Here is a 19,908-nt window from a genome sequence, read left to right as displayed (position 1 = left end):
TTGGTGGGACAAAAGAAAATTACACTTTAGTTCTTATATTTTTCATTTTATTCAATTTAGTCTCTCAATTTTTTATTTCCACATATTCATACCACATTCATAAAAGAATATTTATTCACTTTCACCTTCTTCCCTAAATGATAAATTTGCACGTTTAGTCTTCCAACTTTCTCAAAATTTCAATTGTTTCTTACTTAAATTTTCATTATTCATACTTTCTCTCTAAATATCTAATCCACCTCCAATATACTTATTCCAATAATAGCAATCCATTTTCTTGATAATTATTCTTATACATTTCCGGTAAAATACCATTTACTACATCTAAAATTTTGAGATGTTACATTAAAATTATTGAAAATGAGGAAGCTCAATTGATCACATTCTCAAAACGCTAATCATGAATCTACAAAACAATATGCGAGCTCTACACTTTATGTGGTAGTGAGATTGTTTTTATTATCTTCTAACCCATTGGTAAACCCTTTTTATTTGGTCACCCCATTATCAAATGCATTGCTAACAGCTTTTTGAACGGGAATATACCTGTGATTGACAACACTAACACTCTCATTGAGTCTCACCATATTATAAGAATTAATAAGGTAATCCAGCTTAACAATGAGGTGCAGAACCTAATGGATGCATCTAATGAGAAACAAAAGGTGCTTTCTAAGCAGATCACAAGTGGCACAGAAACTAATTGTTGGTGGGAAACCTGCCTTGATCAACTTAACCCAAGGGAGCTCTACCAATGATAGTCTCGTTTCTTATAGCTTTTCAACTTTTTCCATATCGCCGAAATCTTGGTGGAAGTAGGTGACAAACAGAATCGGTAATAAAAATAAAAGAGGATAAAAGTTACATAGGTGTGGGGGTGCAACCTAGAAGCTTAGAAAGGACAAGGAGGCTTTATGAACTTCTCTTATGGAGGAAATTTCGGACTGAATTGATGAAGAAATGGAAAAGACTCTAGAGACCAATGTTTTGGATGCCAATGGGATTGACAAAAGATTTTGAGTGGCTCTCGAGGTATCCAAGGGAGACAGGCTTAGGAAGTGTGAGAGCGACATGATGAAGTTGAATATTTCATATGACAACATGGTGGAACACCTCTTTGTCCATTGTGAGTTTGCGCGGGCCATCTAGTTTGGAAGTTGGCTCTTTGTTTGAATCCAACATGTCTTGTTGAACTAAATTAGGGAAGGGTTTTTCAATGGTTGAATGGAGATGATATGGAGTAGAAGGAAGCAATAGGTTTTTACTCAATTTTCATGTGCATTCTGTGGGGAACATGGAAGGCAAGGAATGTGGTGGTTTTTTTCAGAAGGAATGTTGAAACTCAATTCGTACGCTAGAACAAATCAAGCGGATGCTATACTATATACACAGAGCCATTGATATATACCGCCAAATGTAACCTCAAGTGGGAATGAAGAAAGAGGGTCAAGGAGGCTGAAGCTTACGTCCCAATCTAGAGGAAGTGAAGCTAGTAATTGGAAAGTGGTGTTTTGTATTACAAAAGGACAGCTCAAGGAGGAAATCAATAATTGTTTGTAATCTTAAAATGCAATCGAAGGGATTACAATTTTAAGACTGATATTTGTATTCTTGAAGGAGAGAGATATTAGAAGCAAGACTTCTTTAACAGAGCTAAAAAAAAAAGGAAGGATCAATATTTTAAACAACAAAATTTAAGTATAGTTGATGGAACAAAGCGAGAAACAAGTACTAGAAGTCAAGCCATGAGTAACGATAGCGGCAATAACTAGTCATTACTTCAATTGGGCTTCAATAAATTTTTACTTCTACGTGTATAACTGTTAAAAAGGAAAAAAAAAAACAGACTACTTGGCTATAGTGCTAGTTGCCAAAGCCGAAACCAAAAAATGCGAAGACACCGATGCAACCAGGTAATCCGATCGGAGTCCGATACGGAGAGCGATACAGACGCCGAGACCATGAAGTGCATATCATGCAAGGAAGAGTACGGATCACGCGATGCCGGCACTTGCAAGGAGTGCTACGAGGAAGCAAGCGAGACTGAGGAAGAGTTGAAGCGAGAGATCGAAGATCTCAAAGCCAAAGTCGCCTTTTTACGCTTTTGGTCTCCGCTTGATCACGCCCACCGTGGCTCCACCACCACTCCCGGTCCCTTCTTCTCCGATGTCGTTTTGATCGCTTCCGATGATGGGTCTCCTGGGTTTCCCCCTGTGCCCGTACCCGCCAATAAAGCTGTTTTGGTACTTCCTATTTGTTTGGATTCTTTTAATTTCTTATCAAATATGAAGAGGAAAATCGCTAAAATCGGAATCTGCTTTAAAACCCAATTTAGAAATTATGTTACCAAGCAAGTTATTTATAATGTTCATAATTTATAAACATTTTGATGGTGAAACCAGGTGAATCGATCACCCGTATTCAAAGCAATGCTGGAGAATGAAATGGAAGAAAGCAGAAGTGGAACAATCAAAGTAAGTGATGTATCATACGATGCTCTTCGTGCTTTTGTAAACTATTTGTACACTGCAGAGGCATGCTTGGATGAACAATTGGCTTGTGATCTTCTGGTCTTAGCTGAAAAATACCAAGTGAAGCATCTCAAAGGGTATTGTGAGAAGTTCTTGGTATCGAAATTGAACTGTGATAATTCACTCATGAGCTATGCCTTTGCTCACCAGCACAACGCCAAACTCGTTCTCGATGCGGCTTTGTGTTTGATAACAGACAACATGGATAAGCTAACTAAAAGGGAAGAATATATTGAACTTGTGGAAAAGGATCCTCGGCTTGTAGTGGAAATCTATGAAGCTTACCTCTCTAAACAGGTTAATACAGCTGCTCATAAAGATTGTTCAACGAAATCGTAGTCATTTCTGATCAAATGATATTGTTGTTCATTGATATTGGATGAAATTTTAGTATATGTATGTAGAAGAAGAGTTTGAATGTTTGATGATATTGGGTTGGGGAAATATGTAATACGAAGTTACAATGAATGCCATAACGATTGAGCGTTTTTTATCTTTTTGTCCCACGAACTTGTTTTGCTTAAATTTTAGTTATTTTGGGTGACTTGGGATGGTTTTTGAGATGACAGGAATGGATAAGCTCTCTAAGGGAAGAATGTTTGATGATATTTTGCTGAGGAAATCTCTGTTACAACTTTACATTGTCTGCCATACCCAGAGAGCTTTTTGGACCCTTTAATCTCTCCCAAACATGTTTTGGTTAGATTTGAAGTTATCTGCATGACTTGGGATGGTTTTTAGATGACAAGAATGGATATGCTTATTGAGAAGGGAAGAATATATCCAACTTGTCGGAAAGGGTCCTTGGCTTCTCACATTGGATGCCATATGCATTGAGCTTTTCTGACCATTTGAGTTCATTGCATGATTTGGGATTGTTTTTTAAGATAACAAGAATGAACCGGGTTTAGATGTTTTGCTCTAATAAGGTATTCTCCATTGGAGTTGCAGGGATTTCATGTCATTGCTTTTTGTAGCAAAGTCTAAAATCATGATCATCTAATTCTTTAGGAATTCACAGTGGCGCTCCATGGATTTTCTAAATACATGAAAAAATGGTTAAAGATTTAATTCTACTATAAAACAAATTAACGATTTTCCAAATAACTATAATCCATTACTTTGATCTGCATCAAAGTTAAACCACACCCACATTGAGGAAACTTTTCAAAATTATCAACTGACAGAATTCAAGACCATTTTCTTTGAGACTTCAACAATATAAACTCACATGAAAAAGAAAAAAGCAACTGCAGTCCCCATAGAAAGGAGCCCACTTCACTGCATTAGTGTTCAAAATTTTCTATTTTACAGGAATAGTAAAATTAGCAAGAATAGACGCGCATTAGTTTTCATTAGATTGGGATGCTCTAAAATTTTTAGATAATTTATTTATACAAAATTAATTTTGGTAATTAGTCTCAATATTTCATAATTAAACCCCAAACTACATTAATTGTATGATGTTACAAACCCTAAAAATTGCTTCAAGTTACTTCTATATTTTGAAGCTGAAGATGCTTCAACTGTTCGTCCAAGCTACTGGTTGTCTCCGAAGCGCAGAAAATCAACACCACCAATGAATTCCATCAATAAAATCCAAAATTTATTTTTGACTCTTTCATTTCAACCTAGACCAGATCCAGTCCCGGAAACCGACCTCATTAGTGGATGGTTAAGAGTTGGTTGTGCATTCCCTGGGGAGTTGAACATGACATTAGGAGGAGCTGATGTGGATGCTTGCATGGCTGTATGGGGCATCCTCGGACCCATAGGAAATATTGGTTGGCGTTGCATGAATGGCATATGGGGATGTACTGGTTGGTTGTTAACATATCCAGAATTGCTTGGCGTTGAAGGTGAGCCTGACATTACCTGTTGCCTGTTGTTGCCAATGTTATTAACCATGGGAGAAGAAATCACAGGTACACTCATTTGTGAAGCGACTCCGGTGGTTCCAAATTGAGATACAATTCGAGCCCTCTCAGCAGCAAACCTTTGCCTTGTTTTTTCCACTTGTTCACATTCTTTCATGAGTAACGTTTCAACTTCTGCAAACTGCTTAAGCTTCAGCTCCAATCTCTTCAACTGCGATACAGATTGAAAACAAGTTTATCTACAATTTATAATACAAGTTAAAACTAAGAATAGAATGTTTTGGAAGTTATGAGAAAATGAAATCTCTATGGACACTCCAAATATCTAATTGTTGCATCTTCTTTACATCCACCACAATCCGAGGAAGTAAATGAGGAAGAAACCTTAAACATAATTCTAAGATAACTTATGGGAGATGCTAAAACAGCAGCGGTAATCCTATAAAGTTTTGATACTATTAAGTAGCCTCTGGTTTTCAAAAGAATACATGAACAGAAAACACACACTTCACAAAATTATCAATATCCCAGCCAGGGCCCGGGATTCCAGTATCATATGCTACTTGGACTAGCATTGGATTCAAGGATGAGTTTGAGATGAGGTATGTACCTGGAATGGGTATATGATAATTCTTTTTGTGGTTCCTATATAAATGAAGGATCATGCCCCCATAACCATGAATATGTGTGGAACAGGTCTAAACACAGGTATTTCAAGGAGAGTTGCATTAACATAGCCAGTATCCATGGCAGTAATAGATATGTGAATCAAGTACTAAAGAAAAATTCAACTTGGATCAAGAAAAATATAGAAACCCTAGCCTAGAAACAGATCTCAACAGCATAGAACTTCTCAATGTATCTTTCAAATTTAAGACATCTCCAAGTACAAATTTATGTAATTTCAAAATCAAAGGCATGCAACTTTGCCCTTCTTTTTTCCTTTTTTTGGTTCCATTTTCTAGGCTAAATAACAAAGGTGTGCAGTAAATGCAACAGGACAAGTCCTCTTTTGTCCTGGTTTCAAGTCTTTAACGGAAGTCAACTCTCTTATCAGTCAAATAAAGTTCCACATCATTACCAGGTATACACGTGAAAACGACAAGAAAAATACCTGATGATTTATGATATTGGCTGATAACCTTTGAATTTCTCGTTCCTCATGGTCCGCAAACAGTTTTGCCTTCATAGCTGCAGCTGCAAGGCCAGCTTTGGCAGCAGCTTTAACTTTTTCAGCAGATAGTGGATGACCCTCTGCCTCATTTTGACAAAATGAATGTATTGCTGAGTTCTCTGGAGTTTTTATGCAAAATGAATTACAAATAAAAAAAAACTAATATGGGAGAGAAAAAAGGGAACTAAAATGTAGTGAAAATAGTGCAAGTTAAACTTATGGACTACCTTTTTGATGAACGGAACCATGTAAACCACCTTCTCTACTATGTACACTCTCCATATTCATCCTTCACGGTTCAAATGGATATTAATAAGCAATTTAACAGGAAGAATTTTGATGAAAAAACTTTATATTGGTTTAATCTAATCAAAGCAAAGAAATGTTCAAATATTCAATCCACAAAACTTCATGACTTGGATGGAAGACATTGTATGCTCAAAATTCATATCATCAGAGAAGAACCTCATAATAGCATTGAAGATTTTTGGAATCATGAGAATATGCCACTAACCTATTACCATGTCCCGAACCTTCCTTATCTACATCTTCAGCCAATGCTGCCAAGGATGCATGGGCACAGGCAGCAGCAACTCTTGGTCCAACAGCAGAGGCCAGAAAAGCAACCTAGAATATTGTAAACTAGTTAGACCCATGTATGGGGAAAAATTAGCAACACCATGAGATCCATCTTTGAGTACAATTTTATCACAATCTCTTGGGGTAAAAGTTCAGCTCTTGCATTTTTAAGAAGCAATTTTCAACAACAAAGATGCCAATTTGGATCCATCTTTGCAATTTTCATCACAAACTCATTATCGATGAAATGAAAATTTCAATGCTAATAGGAGCCTAGTTTGTGACATTTTTAAAAAGCAAATCAACACTCACAAACTGCTTAAAATCTTTTGGATCCATTTACACTTTTTCTCATCCAAACTGCCAATAGGAGGAAGGGAATAAACCTTAATAGTGACTTTGATATGAGGCCAATAGTGACTTTGATATGAGGCCAAAAGAACACTATTTGTTTGACCAAAAAGATAAAAGGTAATTCCAACATTAGAAGTATTTTAAGCTTCCCCATTTTTGTGTGCCAAAGGTGGTTACTACAATACCAGCAAATTACATGAAAATGGCATCATTTAACTAACTTAAAATTGAGGAATTTAAAGAATAAATGACTCAAAGTTCATACTCCACAGTGAAATATCACAATCCTAAATCTTAAATGACTAATAAAGTGTTAAAAGAGTAATGAGGTGTCTGAAAAATGCAGTAACATACCATAGCCATAACTGGATTCCCAGAATTCTCAAAAGGAACCTTGCTTTGATAATCCGCATCTTGAAGGCTGGGCCCTGAAAAGCATGCAAAAATTAGATAAAAGGTTAACATGCATAACATCTTAATCTCCATGGCGAGTAGAACCTAAGTATAAAAAAACCTGGTAGACTCCCATTCATGTTTGAGTGTAATCTTTGGCTGTCTCCGTTTGCAACAATTGTTGACTTGGGCATGCTCGGAACTTCCAAATTTTGCAATAGGCCATCCTCCATGGGTAGACGTACAAAATGAAGTATGCATTGTGCTTTTGACTTAGTGCCCACATGCTCAGCTATTTCATTCCAGTTCTCATTGTAAATTTCCATTGCCTCAAGCAACAGTAAAGTTTCCTGGTTGCTCCAACTATCTCCATCTAGGTCCCCATAATCTTTTGTTGAATCTACTCTAACAAAATCTATACTTGAATGACCAGAAACAAATCTCCCATCATGGAAGCAATCAGAGCACAGCAGTACATCAACCTGTCAAGTAGCCAATAATAGAAACAAATGTGCACAATTAAGATCAAGATTTAGGTAAATCTAAAAGTTTACAAATTCTCCCGTCAATCTATGTTTATCTACAAACTTGACTTGAGTCCACAAACAATACTTTTAAGCAAGTATTTAGAAGATATTACATAACAGATTTGCATGATTTAATGTCTTATATTATCCCTTATTGCATCATTAGATTGCATATCCAAAATACACCCCAAAGAAACCTAAACCACACACTGAACGAGTAAATTGATGCTCAGAAACCAGACCACACCAAATCAAATCAAGTGAGCACTAACTCAGCTTTCTAAACCACATCTACTGGTTCATAGTTACAACTTACAAGTGCAAGCTTTAGCAAAAAATTTCTTCTCTATAAAAGAGGATAGAAATAGTTTGTTGTTCCTTTCTTGACAACCAAAATTAAAAAAAAAAGTACCTAGTATTCTCACAGCACACAAGAAATATACTCTCAGCAATAGTCGTTTAAAATACCTAGTTCCTTTCTGTTGAGGATATAGGGAAAACTTTTGGAAAATGCAAATACAAAAAAAGCCCCAGCACTTGTAACATATGGAACTGCATCTACAGATGATATCAACACCCCCGCCCCAACTATTGCAACCTCCAATAGAAAATTCCAGTGTTAATGTTTATTATCCAATTAAAATTGAAGGCATTATTTGCATGTGCTGCTGATTTTAATATATATACTGTAGGATGAGGAACCAAGAAAACAACATTTGAACCCAACCTCAGAGGTTGGTGTGAGCTAGGCAGTCAACATGATCATATATAGAAGCCTCCCAAAATCCTAAACCAAAGGGGTTTTCTCTAAGAACATTAAAAAGGGGATTAATTACTTTCCCCAAACCCCAGAAGAAGGCCAGTAATAAAATACCAGGAGCCTATTCACTCATAGATGCTAATTCTGATTCTGTTCCATATCAAACATGCCTCGTTTTTCTTTTTTTATCTTAAATGGCTTGTTTTAAGTAGTTCACTAAATTTTTAAGGAAAAAATTGTACACATACAGCAAGATATTCATTGGATGAACAATGGGAAGAATGAGGATATTAAGACATAGCATGAAATAAATAAAGACAAACAGGGCTATAAAATCACATACCTCCTTTTGTGACTGATAATATGAAGTGGCAACGGGCTGAGAACATGAAGTGCAATTGTTTTCATCTAGGCACTCTCGTATTCTATTGTCCAAGTCAGAGATATCAGCATGACATGGCAATGATGAATAAACATCAGCTGCCTTGAGCCTACATTTTGGCTTGTCGAATTTGATCAAGCTATCAATAGACTTTAATGCAGCCGATGGCACATGAACATCGCCATTTGGCTCCTCCCTTAAGTAGGACCCAGCACTCCAAGGCTCATGACTTGGTGCAGCTGCACAATAATTGATGATTCCCCAGTGATCAAGAAACCGAACAATTCGAGTTAAATCCTCATTACTAATTCCATCTATCAATCCCTGGCAATCAGAAACTGTAATTCTCTTCAATGGATTATCCATATACTTGGCAACAATGTGGTTTCTACATTCCATATATTTTTCCGGCATATGTTCAGGTGATTTTCCAGAGAAAAAATGTGGCACAACTTGTCTTTCTAGTCGATGCACGGAGGCCGGCGAGAACCACTCTGCTTGAAATGGAATCCCACAAACATAACCAAATATTAATACACAACTAAGAAGACAGATAAGTGCAGAAAGAGAGAGGGGGAGGAAAAGGGAAAGTGAGAGAGGGTGCAAGATAAGGCCACTGCTTTACAAAAAATAAATGTGTGGTAATATCTTGCTCATACTCTTTAAGCAACAGACAGAACATCAAACTCATATCAAGTAAATAGAACAAAACCCAAGTGTAAATTGCTAAACTTCTGTTTTAATTTAGATTGAATAACTAAAACAAGACTTCTTAGAGAGTCAAATTAAAATCAAATAAAACAAAGATTAGTATAAAGTTCCCCAGTCCTATAAAGAAAGGTACTAAAGTATATACTTTTCAAGCAATTCAATCCTACTAATAGCAAAAGTGTTTAAAGAGACCATTTTCATGTAACACTAAGCACAATGGAAAGAAGAAGTTCAAATTTTAAGAAAACATCACAGAAATATCTAAAGATAACTTTAGTCAAAATTAACATAAATAAGTATGATCTAGTTATATCTTTCATCAAAAGCACATGAAAATTAAAACAAAAGCTGTTCTTTGAGACTCAAGAGTCATCTACGGATTGTTGTTTCTATTTCGCTCTAATCAGACTAGGAATTGAAATCAGGTAAAAAATTAATGCATAGAGATATAAAAGAAAGAGAAAAACTGAACCTGAATGCATTGGCAGGACATGAAGCCTACTCCCAAACCTCTTAACAACGCCACGCCCCTCCATTATCGGAGGAGGTGTAATCACATACTTCTCCGGTTCAACAATGGGAGCTTCAGTCGAAACCGCCTGTAACTGCCCGTACGAAACGTTCTCCAAAACCGCCAGAGCCACCTGCTGGTGGTCCTTGCTATCCCCAACCAAACCGGCCCGCTCAGCCGCCACGATCGCCATCACAGAACCGTGAGGACAGTTCACAGCCCGCTTGACCACGGGGGGGAACTCCGAGATGCGAACTCCACCATCAGCCAGAACCTCACACTCGCTGGACCCCGCCAAAGACGGATCCCTAAATCCCCCTCCGGCATCGTCCCCGGAATTGTTATCGCGGTGGTTATCGATGTCCTCGTTGTTGTTATCTTCCTCTTCTACATCTTCCTCCGGGACATCGTTATCTTCCTGGAGATGCTTGGGCCTCCGGTCTCGCTTCCGCCACTTCCACCGACCTCGACCATCTGTTGAAATGGAAAATTAAAGAATTAATTATATATAAATAACAGAAAAAAGGGGGATTTTTTTATTAAGGAGAAATTGGAATGAAAAGTTGAAGGAGAGAGATTGCCTGAAGGAGAAGAAGCTGGCATTGGATTTGAATTTGGGAAAGAGGGAATTTAGAGAGAGAGAAAATTGCGGAGAAATTGTGGGGTCTAATTGTCGGAAAGGATGAGAAAAGGGGAATTTCAGGAAGAGGGAAAGGGAAGGGAAAACAGTAAGTGACTCACTGCGCCAAATATTTTTTATTTTTATTCAACAATAACAAACTGCGCCAAATAATAATAAGGATTACTCTTGTGCGATCCGCAGGTAAACCTTTTTTTTTTTTCCTAAATAATATATTTTATTAAATTACTTACAGTTTTATTTTAAAGATTTATATTTGTTTATTTATGATTTTAAATAAATATCTTCTTGAGTATTTATGATTTTATTTATATATATATATGTGCATAGAATTAAAAAATTAGGAATCATTAAATTATAATTAATTAGCCTATAGCGGCCAACTCCGTTGGTTTCCTTGACCATGGTGTTAGGCGTTAGATAGATCTCTCTCTCCTCTCTATCTCTGTATATTTGGCTAGCTTGTTTTGGTCCCATGCATTGCTTCCATTTTATCAGCCGGCTTAGTTTTGGGTAAGAGCTGCCCCCTTCCCGCAACCCACCGCCATCTTTCTTCTCCATGCTTCTTTAAGGTAGGAGAGAGATCAATAATTAACTTTGCATAGATGGTCCCACATTGCTGCATTTCAATGTTGGTAACACCTCCAGTGGGCCACCCCCTTAACCATTTCTACATTATCAGTGACCTACTTGAATCTCCGATAGGAGATCTCGAGCAAGTTTTGTTATTTTAGTTTCTGTAGTTTTTTAGTTGTTGTTAGGGTGATCACTTGTTTGGCCGTTGGACGTTGGTCACCGATCCCGCTTCTCTCTTGGGCTTTGTTTTTGTATGCTAGATTCTGAACATTTTTTAAGTAGGATAAGGTATGGTCGCAATAATAATCCTTTCTGTCTTTTGACATGGAAGGATGTGGCCTCTAGTCTCATGGGACTTGATTTTCTAAGTACGTCAGGGCTTTGTTTCTACTGAGTCCCTTGATATTTCGGCTTTTTGTACATGTACTTAATCATATCTTCACCAAATGCTTTTCGGGGCCATTACTTAATGAAATTGGGAGACCAATATGGTATATGGGATCATACGTATTTATACGTCTCCTCTATATAAATGGTTCATTTTCTCTCCGTATGATTTGATTTCCTCTTTGCATCTCAATCTCATTTCCAAAAGGATTAATGGATACTCGTCTTTTAGCCTTTGGTGATGTTTTGTTGTCTACTTTCCTCCTATTTTCCGCTAAGATGTTCTAGTGGTTCAGATTTGAACCTTTTCTTTTTCTTTTTTCTTTTTTTTTTTTACGAAATGAAATGAATTTTGTATTTGTTCAAAAAAAGTAAGGAATTTAAATATTAAAATTTAATTTTGATCTAATATATAATGTTATACATGAATTTTAATTTTGTACGATTTCATATAAAAAATTTTGATTTGATTCAATTTTTATAAATTACTGATAACATTATCAAATTAGTACAATTTTATGTTGATATATTTAATACACAAATAATTATATTAATTCAATATGAAAATAAATGTACCTTTTTATTTATTTAAATAAGTATAATTAAATAAAATTTAAAATCAAAATTTTATGCATATATATAAATAATAATTTAAATTTAATATACATAATTACATCGCATATAAATCAAAATTCAAATTTAATGCATATAATTACATTAAATTCATGCTCCGTTTATATATAAAATTGACATTATTCCTACGACAACTTTGACATCATTTTAATCTTTTAACATTTTTTTTGGGCTTTGATATTGCTATTGAGATTGCTGATTGATACCAATAAAACCAATCAAATTAATTACTCAATTACCTTTATATTACTTGAATATAGAAAATCTCAACCCAATTAATTAGTTAAATCAAAATACAAAATTAAATAGTTGAATAGAAAACAATCCAATTAATTTTTTCAATAAAAAATTCCAATTTTTTAAAAATAAACAACCAAACTAATTAAATTATCCCATTAATTACGTAAATATAAAATTAAATACATGGACCCAATTTTATTATTAATTTTATAAACAAATCTTTAAAAGACCTGAAATTTAAAAAAAAAATTCAATACAACCCTAGAGAAAAACTAAATTTTGGTTAAATTAATTTAACTAAGTTTAAATTATGTTGGATTTATTCAAGCATTGATATATAAGATCCAATCAAATCAACTAAATTCTAGATTTGTTTATGAGCTGAATATGGACAAAATAGAGAGGTTTTAGACAAAAGTACGAAATCAAAATAATAGACTTAAAAAAAGTTAGACCTATTTAAAATATGAATTGAGTCTGGACTTCAGATTTAAGGACTGGGTTTAACCGACATGTTTTATTCTTTTATATTTTTATTTTGTTTTTATATTTGATATAATTTATATCACATAAAATTAAATAGAATATTATATAAAAATTAGAAAATTTATCAAGTTGTCTAAATTTAAAATTTTAATAAAAGAAGAACCATCTAAAATATTAAATTAAAAATTATATTTTAAAAGATAACACAGAGGATTTTAAAATCAGTGTTGGTTAATCATTTACAAATATGAGTAAAAGTAGTAAAATTTTAGGTAACTTGGACAAATATAAAGGGTATTGATATTACGTGTAAACTCCACTCAAGGTTAAAGTATTAGTAAGTTTATATTTTGGTCATTAAATTTCAAAAAAAATACAAAATAACCATTGAGCTATTAAAAAATTTTCATTTAAGTCACTGAACTGTTAAAATCACTATTGTATGACCTTCTTTATTCTCACTGTTTGCACTAATCGAAAGTTCTTATTCTCATTCTCTTCTACAATTCATTTTTTTTATTATGACATAGCTTTGAACATCACAAATAAGCAAACCAAAGTCCAAACAATTTTATTTTTCAATCTTCATCATTGACCGTCAGATCAACTTGAATCTAAAGTATGTTCTTCTTCTTTTCGATGAAAACTGATCTACTGTACTAATTGTCGACTAGTCACTTGGAGCTATGTTCTTCTACTTATTGATGAATGCTGATCTACTGTACCGATTGTTGAATAGTCGCTTAGAGCTAATTAATCGAACTTAAAAAAAAAACTTAATCGTCTAGTGACTTTAAAAAAACTTTCGAATAGTTTAGTGACTTAAAGAAAAACTTTCAAATAGTTTAGTGACTTAATAAAAACTTTCAAATACCTTAATGACTATTTTGTAACTTCTCAAGTTAAATGACCAAAATATAAATTTACTAATAATTTAGTGAGTTTAGTTATAATTTACCCTAATATTATATATAGACCCGTCAAATCGGACCGGAACGGACCCGGCCATGAACAACTCAACTGAATCCTAACCGGACATACCGGGTCAAAACTTGGAGCTTTGAGAATAGCGGACTGTCCTCCAATCCATCCTACACTCTTCTTCTTCGGTTCTTTCTTCTTCGTCATTTAAAATCTCAATTTATTAAAATCAAATCAGTTTCTTGTGCATTCAACACCGAAAACCCTAAAATTTCCAATGTCGGTATGTCGCTTTTATTTTTTATTTTTTAACCCTAATTCTTCGAAGCTTAATAACAGAGTTTCTTTCTTTTTTGGTCGATGATGATGCAGATCTTCGAGTACAATGGGAGCGCTCTGGTATCCATGGTAGGCAAGAACTGCTTGGCCATCGCTAGCGATCGTAGACTCGGAGTTCAACTCCAAACAATCGCCACTGATTTCCAAAGGATTTCTAAAATCCACGATCGTGTCTTTCTCGGTCTCTCTGGCCTTGCCACCGATGCTCAAACATTGTACCCTTTTTTTCCCCTTATTTGTTGCCTTTTATGATTTTGGTTTTTCACTTAATAAATAATTATCTTCTTTGTTTTTTTTTTTAAATTCAAGGTATCAAAGGCTTGTCTTTCGGCATAAGTTGTATCAGCTAAGAGAAGAGAGGGACATGAAACCTGAAACTTTTGCTAACCTTGTTTCTGCTCTTCTTTACGAGAAAAGGTTTGTTTAAAATCCTCACTTACTTATCTTTGGCTTTGTTCAATTGATGGAAGAAATGTGTAGCTTTAGTTTTGCTTTATACTGCAAAATATTAACTCTTGATTAGTTGGACATTCAAATTAATTAGAAAAAATACTAGGAGAGGATTGATTTCTTAAGGATAATGGGTCTATAAGATAAGAGTAGTTGAGAAATGGTAAATTATATCTGTTTTTTATGTATAGTACTTTCGAATTGTGTTACTAAGACTGGCTTTAAGTCTCGCGTCTAGATATGTGTTCAGCATATGTATGTTTAATTTTTTTTCTTAGTTTTTCCATGTATTGGAGGATCATATCCCGTACTCATCTGGATATATGTTGGACTTGAGTGTTAGACATGAGTGCTTCAAAAAAATTAAAGAGTTGGAGCAACAACGCTTTTGAATAATACTAGTTAAATGGCTAAAAGTAAACGTATTTCTTTTAAAAGAAATGGAGCTCAGGGGAGGAAAAGTTTATGGAGCACATGTCATGTGAAAAACCTTACATATGTCCTTGAAGGGAAATAACCTACTTAGCTTTTGAGAAGAAACTGAGCAATGAGCATCAAAGATAATATTGACTTTCTCTTTTCATAATTTCTTTTCTAGCCTTGAAATCTAAAAGATGGATTTCATCTTTTCCTAACAATTTCAAGCCCTTACTTTATGGTATGTCAACCTTGAAAGGAATAAGTTGGAAGTGTTAGATTTGAAGTAGGAATTGCAATTGAAAAGGGTGTCCTTTTTATGCGTGCAAGAGATAAGTTTTATGACATTTTTCCCCATAGGTTTGGTCCATACTTTTGCCAACCAGTAATTGCTGGATTGGGAGATGAAGACAAGCCTTTCATTTGCACCATGGATTCCATTGGAGCAAAGTAAGTTGATTTCATTCCCTTGTAATTTTTTAAATAAAGTTGTCTTAGTCGCTTGGAACATTCATATTTGTTTTACCTGTAGTATTTAACGAACATGAGACTTTGTCTTGTAAAATAACTGCTTGCAACTTTCCTTCGGTAGAGACAAGCTTTGCTGTTGAAAGTTCCTCTATGGAAATGAAAACTTTATTTAATATCTTAATCAGAAGTCAAAGAAAGAAGAACTTTTACTCCATGATAACAGATTGCCAGGTGGCCTGTGACATCTAAAAGAGAAAATCATAAATTTGAACACTGTTTAATAAATAAAAAAACACCCCTATTATCCCTGAAGCAGAAATCTGAGCACTTTTTAGTAAAAAAATCTTCTATTGCTCAAAACCCGTAACTCTGAAACCGATCAATAAAAGACTCCCATTATTCTTCCAACTCTGTTGTATACAACTCATTACAAATGATCCTTGATGCCTGGCAAACTAGGGGTGTGGGGTCTCAATCATAATTGCAGCTTGTTAACAAAATAAGGGCAAAACCTATACACATTCTTTACTTGCCTTCTCCTGCCACACATGATAAACTGGGAAAAACCTTCCCCTAGCCACCACCTCTATATAATTAATTTTCTTCTATAAAACTTGTGTGTGTGTGTGTGTTGATGTTAATGCTTTCAAGACAAATAAAGCTTAAATTTAAAAATATTCTTCATGTTTCTTTGCTTTTCACTTTTCAAGGAAACCTGAAATGTATATATCCATACTGATTGCATTAAAAGAAAATCTAAAGAAGTTTGTAGTCAGTGGCACTTTAAAATGGAATAGCAACAGGGTTTTGATTCAGACAACCATACGTTTGTAGATAGCTATTACCCTCTTCTCTTTTCTAACTTTCAAATTGGTTACTTCCAATTTCCAAATTGGACAGGTGCAGCTACCATTACTTAATTCCAATAACTTACCAAGCAGAAGAATTATCTGAGTTATTTCATAGTATTAAGTTTAGGACATGCATAGCATTAAGATCAATCTTTGCAATTTCCTTTTGATGCATTAAATTTTAAAAGGACAACCTCCGACATTATTATTCAAAATCTAAGGGATTTCTGGATGATCATAGGATAATTTGTCATGTGTCATCTCTTGTCATCTCTCTGTGAGATTTGATTTATACATGCATGTTAGCGTAGCCATATGAGCTTTATCATGTAATTAACTCGCTTTGATTTAATGTTTATTTTGGCACCAATGAGTTGGATTATTGACTGGCAAGATTGTTTTGAATCATGTGGGTTGAATTATTTTTCATATTTCAGTTGTTATGTTTGCTATCTTCTAAATGCAGGGAGCTTGCAAAAGATTTTGTTGTGGCTGGCACTGCCTCTGAGTCTCTTTACGGTGCCTGTGAGTCAATGTTCAAGGAGGACATGGTTGGTCATTTCATTTATTTTACTATGCTCAAATCAAAAAACAATCACAGTCGATTTGAATCCTTTTTAAGAAGCATAAAATCCGTTCCTTTTGTGCATGTAACCTAAAAGCTTAGACACGGTGCTTTCTTTTGGAGTAGATTATTTGGTCATTGTTAAAAGTGTTTTGTTACCTACTAAATTATTCATGCTTTATTGACTCAAATGTTTTCTTCTTATAAAGGAACCCGAGGAATTGTTTGAAATGGTTTCGCAAGCTCTCCTTTCATCAGTAGATCGTGACTGTCTTAGTGGTTGGGGAGGACATGTCTATGTCGTGTAAGCATTTCTGAACGATTTCCTTGTATAATATCTTAGCATTTTTTCCCCTAGGGTGATACTTGTTATAGGTTTGCCGAAGTGGATCTTGATTAAAACCATCGAAATTCTTGCCTTTCTCTTATAGAGAATGCAATATTCAGGGTTAAAGTATCTAGGCAGTAACATAGAATCGAGTGATTTAATCTTTATACACTTGATATTGAAGAAAGTAAGTAAAATTGATTAACACTATTAATAGAAAACTGTTAAATACATCAAATTCTAAATTATGATAATCTAGAATTGTAGATAGAATTAAAGCGGTAAAAGAATTTCTTTATATCAAGAGCATAAGTTTTGTCAGAGGTCAGAAGTGTACAATAGCATTTAAATGGTTTTTCGTTAACACAGTTATCAATTTTACTTGTCTGCACCAGTATTAGTGATGTACACGGGTTGGGCCAAGCGTATGCATGGTACCAGCAGCATAAATATCTGCTAGGCCCTCTGCTCAGTCTGAAATATAGGCATCAAACTTTGTCCCAATTAGCTCATATTTGTAAATGGTTAAACTCGAGCCCATTTAAGTCCTTTTTTTTCTAATTTTTCCAAACCTTTACAAATATTGGGTGACCCTTTGGACTTGAGCAGGTAGCTCGGCCCTAGGGTAGGTCTAACCAATATCAAACATTCAAAGATGAAGTTACTTGGTTTTATAGTAGGACCAAATTGCAAATTTAACTAAAATACAAAGATTATCTAGAAAATTTAACCTAATATATTGATGTCTGCAAATTTGCAGCACACCAACAGAAGTAGAGGAAAGAATCTTGAAGGGAAGGATGGATTGAGTGAAGCCAAGGGTTCTCAAGATTCTTGTTTTCCAGACTATAAAACTTCAGGTTTTTGTTTCATTTGCAGTGCTGGAAGGAAGATGATGTTATTATTCTGTGTTAAATTCTGAAATTTTTGAATGGCCTATTTATAGTCCCTCTATTTTCGTCTGATGGGATATGGGCATATGAAAGCACGATTAGGCAGGCCGATGGTCAGGTGAGGTGGCAGATTTGTTGGCGGCCGACGAGAATCATTGCCTATTATTTAGTTGGAAGACATCTGGCAGCACCGAGCCAAAGCTCCAGTGAATGTGACCATTGAAATAAAAAATTGAATTGACCTATTAGATCGAAAAGCAGTGGTTTGTTTGGTCTTGATACTAATCAAAATATTCAAATTGGTTTAAAACTAGTTGAAATTAGTTGAGTTTATAAACATGAGGATTGAAGTTGAAGCATCATGTATTTTTTATATAAAAAGGATAATACTACTCTTAAAGTAATGATTTTTATAAAAATAAAAAGTTTTTGGTAAATACATGAAAGACATCAATTCAATATTTTTTTTTTGTTTTTTTAAAAGAAATAGAGGAAGATATTTAAATCTACATCAGGTAATAAATTTTCTATATTTATTTTTAATATGATTATTCTTCTTTTAAAATTACTTTGTATCCCATAAAATTTTACGAACTTAAATTTTCTTCTAAAAGTATCTATCCAACCAAAACTAATACAAATATTAAAATGTTGAAGTGTTGCATTTTTGGGAACAACAAACGGAGAGACAAATACTAGAGGTTAAAATGTGCTGCAGGTTACATTATTTTTCACAAATTTAGAATTTGGTATTACTTTTCAAATTTTGGTCTTACTTTTCAGATTTTAGAATTTAAATTCAATTATCAAAACTATTATTTTTTTGGTTAAATTTATTAGTGTGACATTCTCAAGAATGTTTCCGTAATTATAGCACCAACAATTTTTATGTTTTGGGTCCATTAAGGGTATATTACCCATCAGTCCATTATCATTATGGGTACCTAGCATTTTAATCTCAGCATGCTTTTATTTATAGTGCTAGCAGTCACATACTAATAATGTACTTTGTCTCAATGAACTTAATACTTGATATTATATCAAACATTGAGTTGAATTTCCATCATTAGTGACTCTAATTAATGGGCTTGAGTCTCATCTATTTTGAAATCTTGTTGACTACATCTCTAACATGATTTTTTGTCAAATGATCCACCGAGTTTTCACTTAACCTCACATAATTAATAGTGTTTACTCCATCAGAGATTAATTGTTAAACATAACTATGTTTTGATCCAATGTCTCTGGACTTTCCATTATATACATAACTATATGCCTTTGATAGAGTAGCCACACTATCACAACAGATAGAAATAAGTGAAATTAGTTTAGGTCATAAAGGTACATTATAAAACAAATTTCTTAACCATTCTGCTTACATGGTGGAATCAATAATACATGTTTATTTCCTAGAACCCCAAGAAATGACACCTCCACCAATAATGAAGATTCATCCAATAGTAGATGTATGATCTTGCAAACTTGTAATCCAACTAGCATCTGAATACCCTTCTAATACTAAATGATATCCATTATAGCACAACCCATAGTTAATAGTTTTCTTTAAGTACCTAAGTACTCTATTCAAAGCTTGTCAATGCAAACTACTTGAATTACTTGTGTACCTACTTAATTTCTCATCAACATATGCAATACCTGGTCTTGTACAAGTCATTATGTACATGAGAGAATTAATTAGACTTGCATATTTCAATTGATCAATTTTTCTACCAGCATTAGATACTAGTTTTATTTTAGGATCCATGGGTGTAGATGTTGGTAAACAATTGCAAAGATCAAACTTTTTAAGCACTTTTTTAATGTAATATGATTCTGATAAAGCTATAGTGATTTTCTCTCGAGTTATTTTAATCCCAAGAATAATATTTGTTACACCCATATCTTTCATAGC

General features: G+C 34.3%; 3 protein-coding genes across 8 annotated transcripts; 2 read left to right on the top strand and 1 right to left on the bottom strand.

The window, feature by feature from the left end:
* Nucleotides 1–1,242: 1,242 nt before the first annotated feature.
* On the top strand, nt 1,243–3,024 carry LOC107905228 (BTB/POZ domain-containing protein At4g08455). Its single transcript, XM_016831827.2, has 2 exons — nt 1,243–2,243; nt 2,403–3,024. The coding sequence occupies exons 1-2, from the start codon at nt 1,890–1,892 to the stop codon at nt 2,868–2,870; spliced, it is 822 nt and encodes a 273-aa protein (XP_016687316.2). The 5' UTR covers nt 1,243–1,889; the 3' UTR covers nt 2,871–3,024.
* An 873-nt stretch (nt 3,025–3,897) lies between these two features.
* On the bottom strand, nt 3,898–10,613 carry LOC121229052 (SWI/SNF complex subunit SWI3C). 2 transcript variants are annotated; one of them, XM_041112194.1, is made up of 9 exons: nt 10,381–10,613; nt 9,761–10,273; nt 8,539–9,071; nt 7,030–7,390; nt 6,870–6,943; nt 6,097–6,209; nt 5,810–5,871; nt 5,523–5,701; nt 3,898–4,619 (listed from the first exon to the last, which is right to left on the bottom strand). In XM_041112194.1, the coding sequence occupies exons 1-9, from the start codon at nt 10,400–10,402 to the stop codon at nt 4,158–4,160; spliced, it is 2,319 nt and encodes a 772-aa protein (XP_040968128.1). In that variant the 5' UTR covers nt 10,403–10,613; the 3' UTR covers nt 3,898–4,157. The 2 variants fall into 2 exon arrangements, with proteins under 2 accessions (XP_040968128.1, XP_040968129.1); XM_041112195.1 differs by having other exon boundaries at nt 5,523–5,662.
* Nucleotides 10,614–13,758: 3,145 nt separating this feature from the next.
* Nucleotides 13,759–18,355, top strand: LOC121229051 (proteasome subunit beta type-3-A). 5 transcript variants are annotated; one of them, XR_005926484.1, is made up of 8 exons: nt 13,759–13,961; nt 14,055–14,236; nt 14,331–14,438; nt 15,249–15,338; nt 16,677–16,761; nt 16,985–17,079; nt 17,864–17,963; nt 18,050–18,355. XR_005926484.1 is itself a non-coding variant. In XM_041112193.1 (7 exons), the coding sequence occupies exons 2-7, from the start codon at nt 14,088–14,090 to the stop codon at nt 17,910–17,912; spliced, it is 576 nt and encodes a 191-aa protein (XP_040968127.1). In that variant the 5' UTR covers nt 13,759–13,961; nt 14,055–14,087; the 3' UTR covers nt 17,913–18,355. The 5 variants fall into 5 exon arrangements, 3 of the variants coding, with proteins under 3 accessions (XP_040968127.1, XP_040968125.1, XP_040968126.1); XR_005926483.1 differs by having other exon boundaries at nt 13,764–13,965; XM_041112193.1 differs by having other exon boundaries at nt 17,864–18,355.
* The last annotated feature ends 1,553 nt before the right edge of the window (nt 18,356–19,908 follow it).

Source organism: Gossypium hirsutum, chromosome A05, assembly GCF_007990345.1.
Source record: "Gossypium hirsutum isolate 1008001.06 chromosome A05, Gossypium_hirsutum_v2.1, whole genome shotgun sequence".
Taxonomy (NCBI): domain Eukaryota; kingdom Viridiplantae; phylum Streptophyta; class Magnoliopsida; order Malvales; family Malvaceae; genus Gossypium; species Gossypium hirsutum.
The sequence above is the reverse complement of the archived record's forward strand: the minus strand, read 5'-3'. Positions and strand labels throughout refer to the sequence as shown.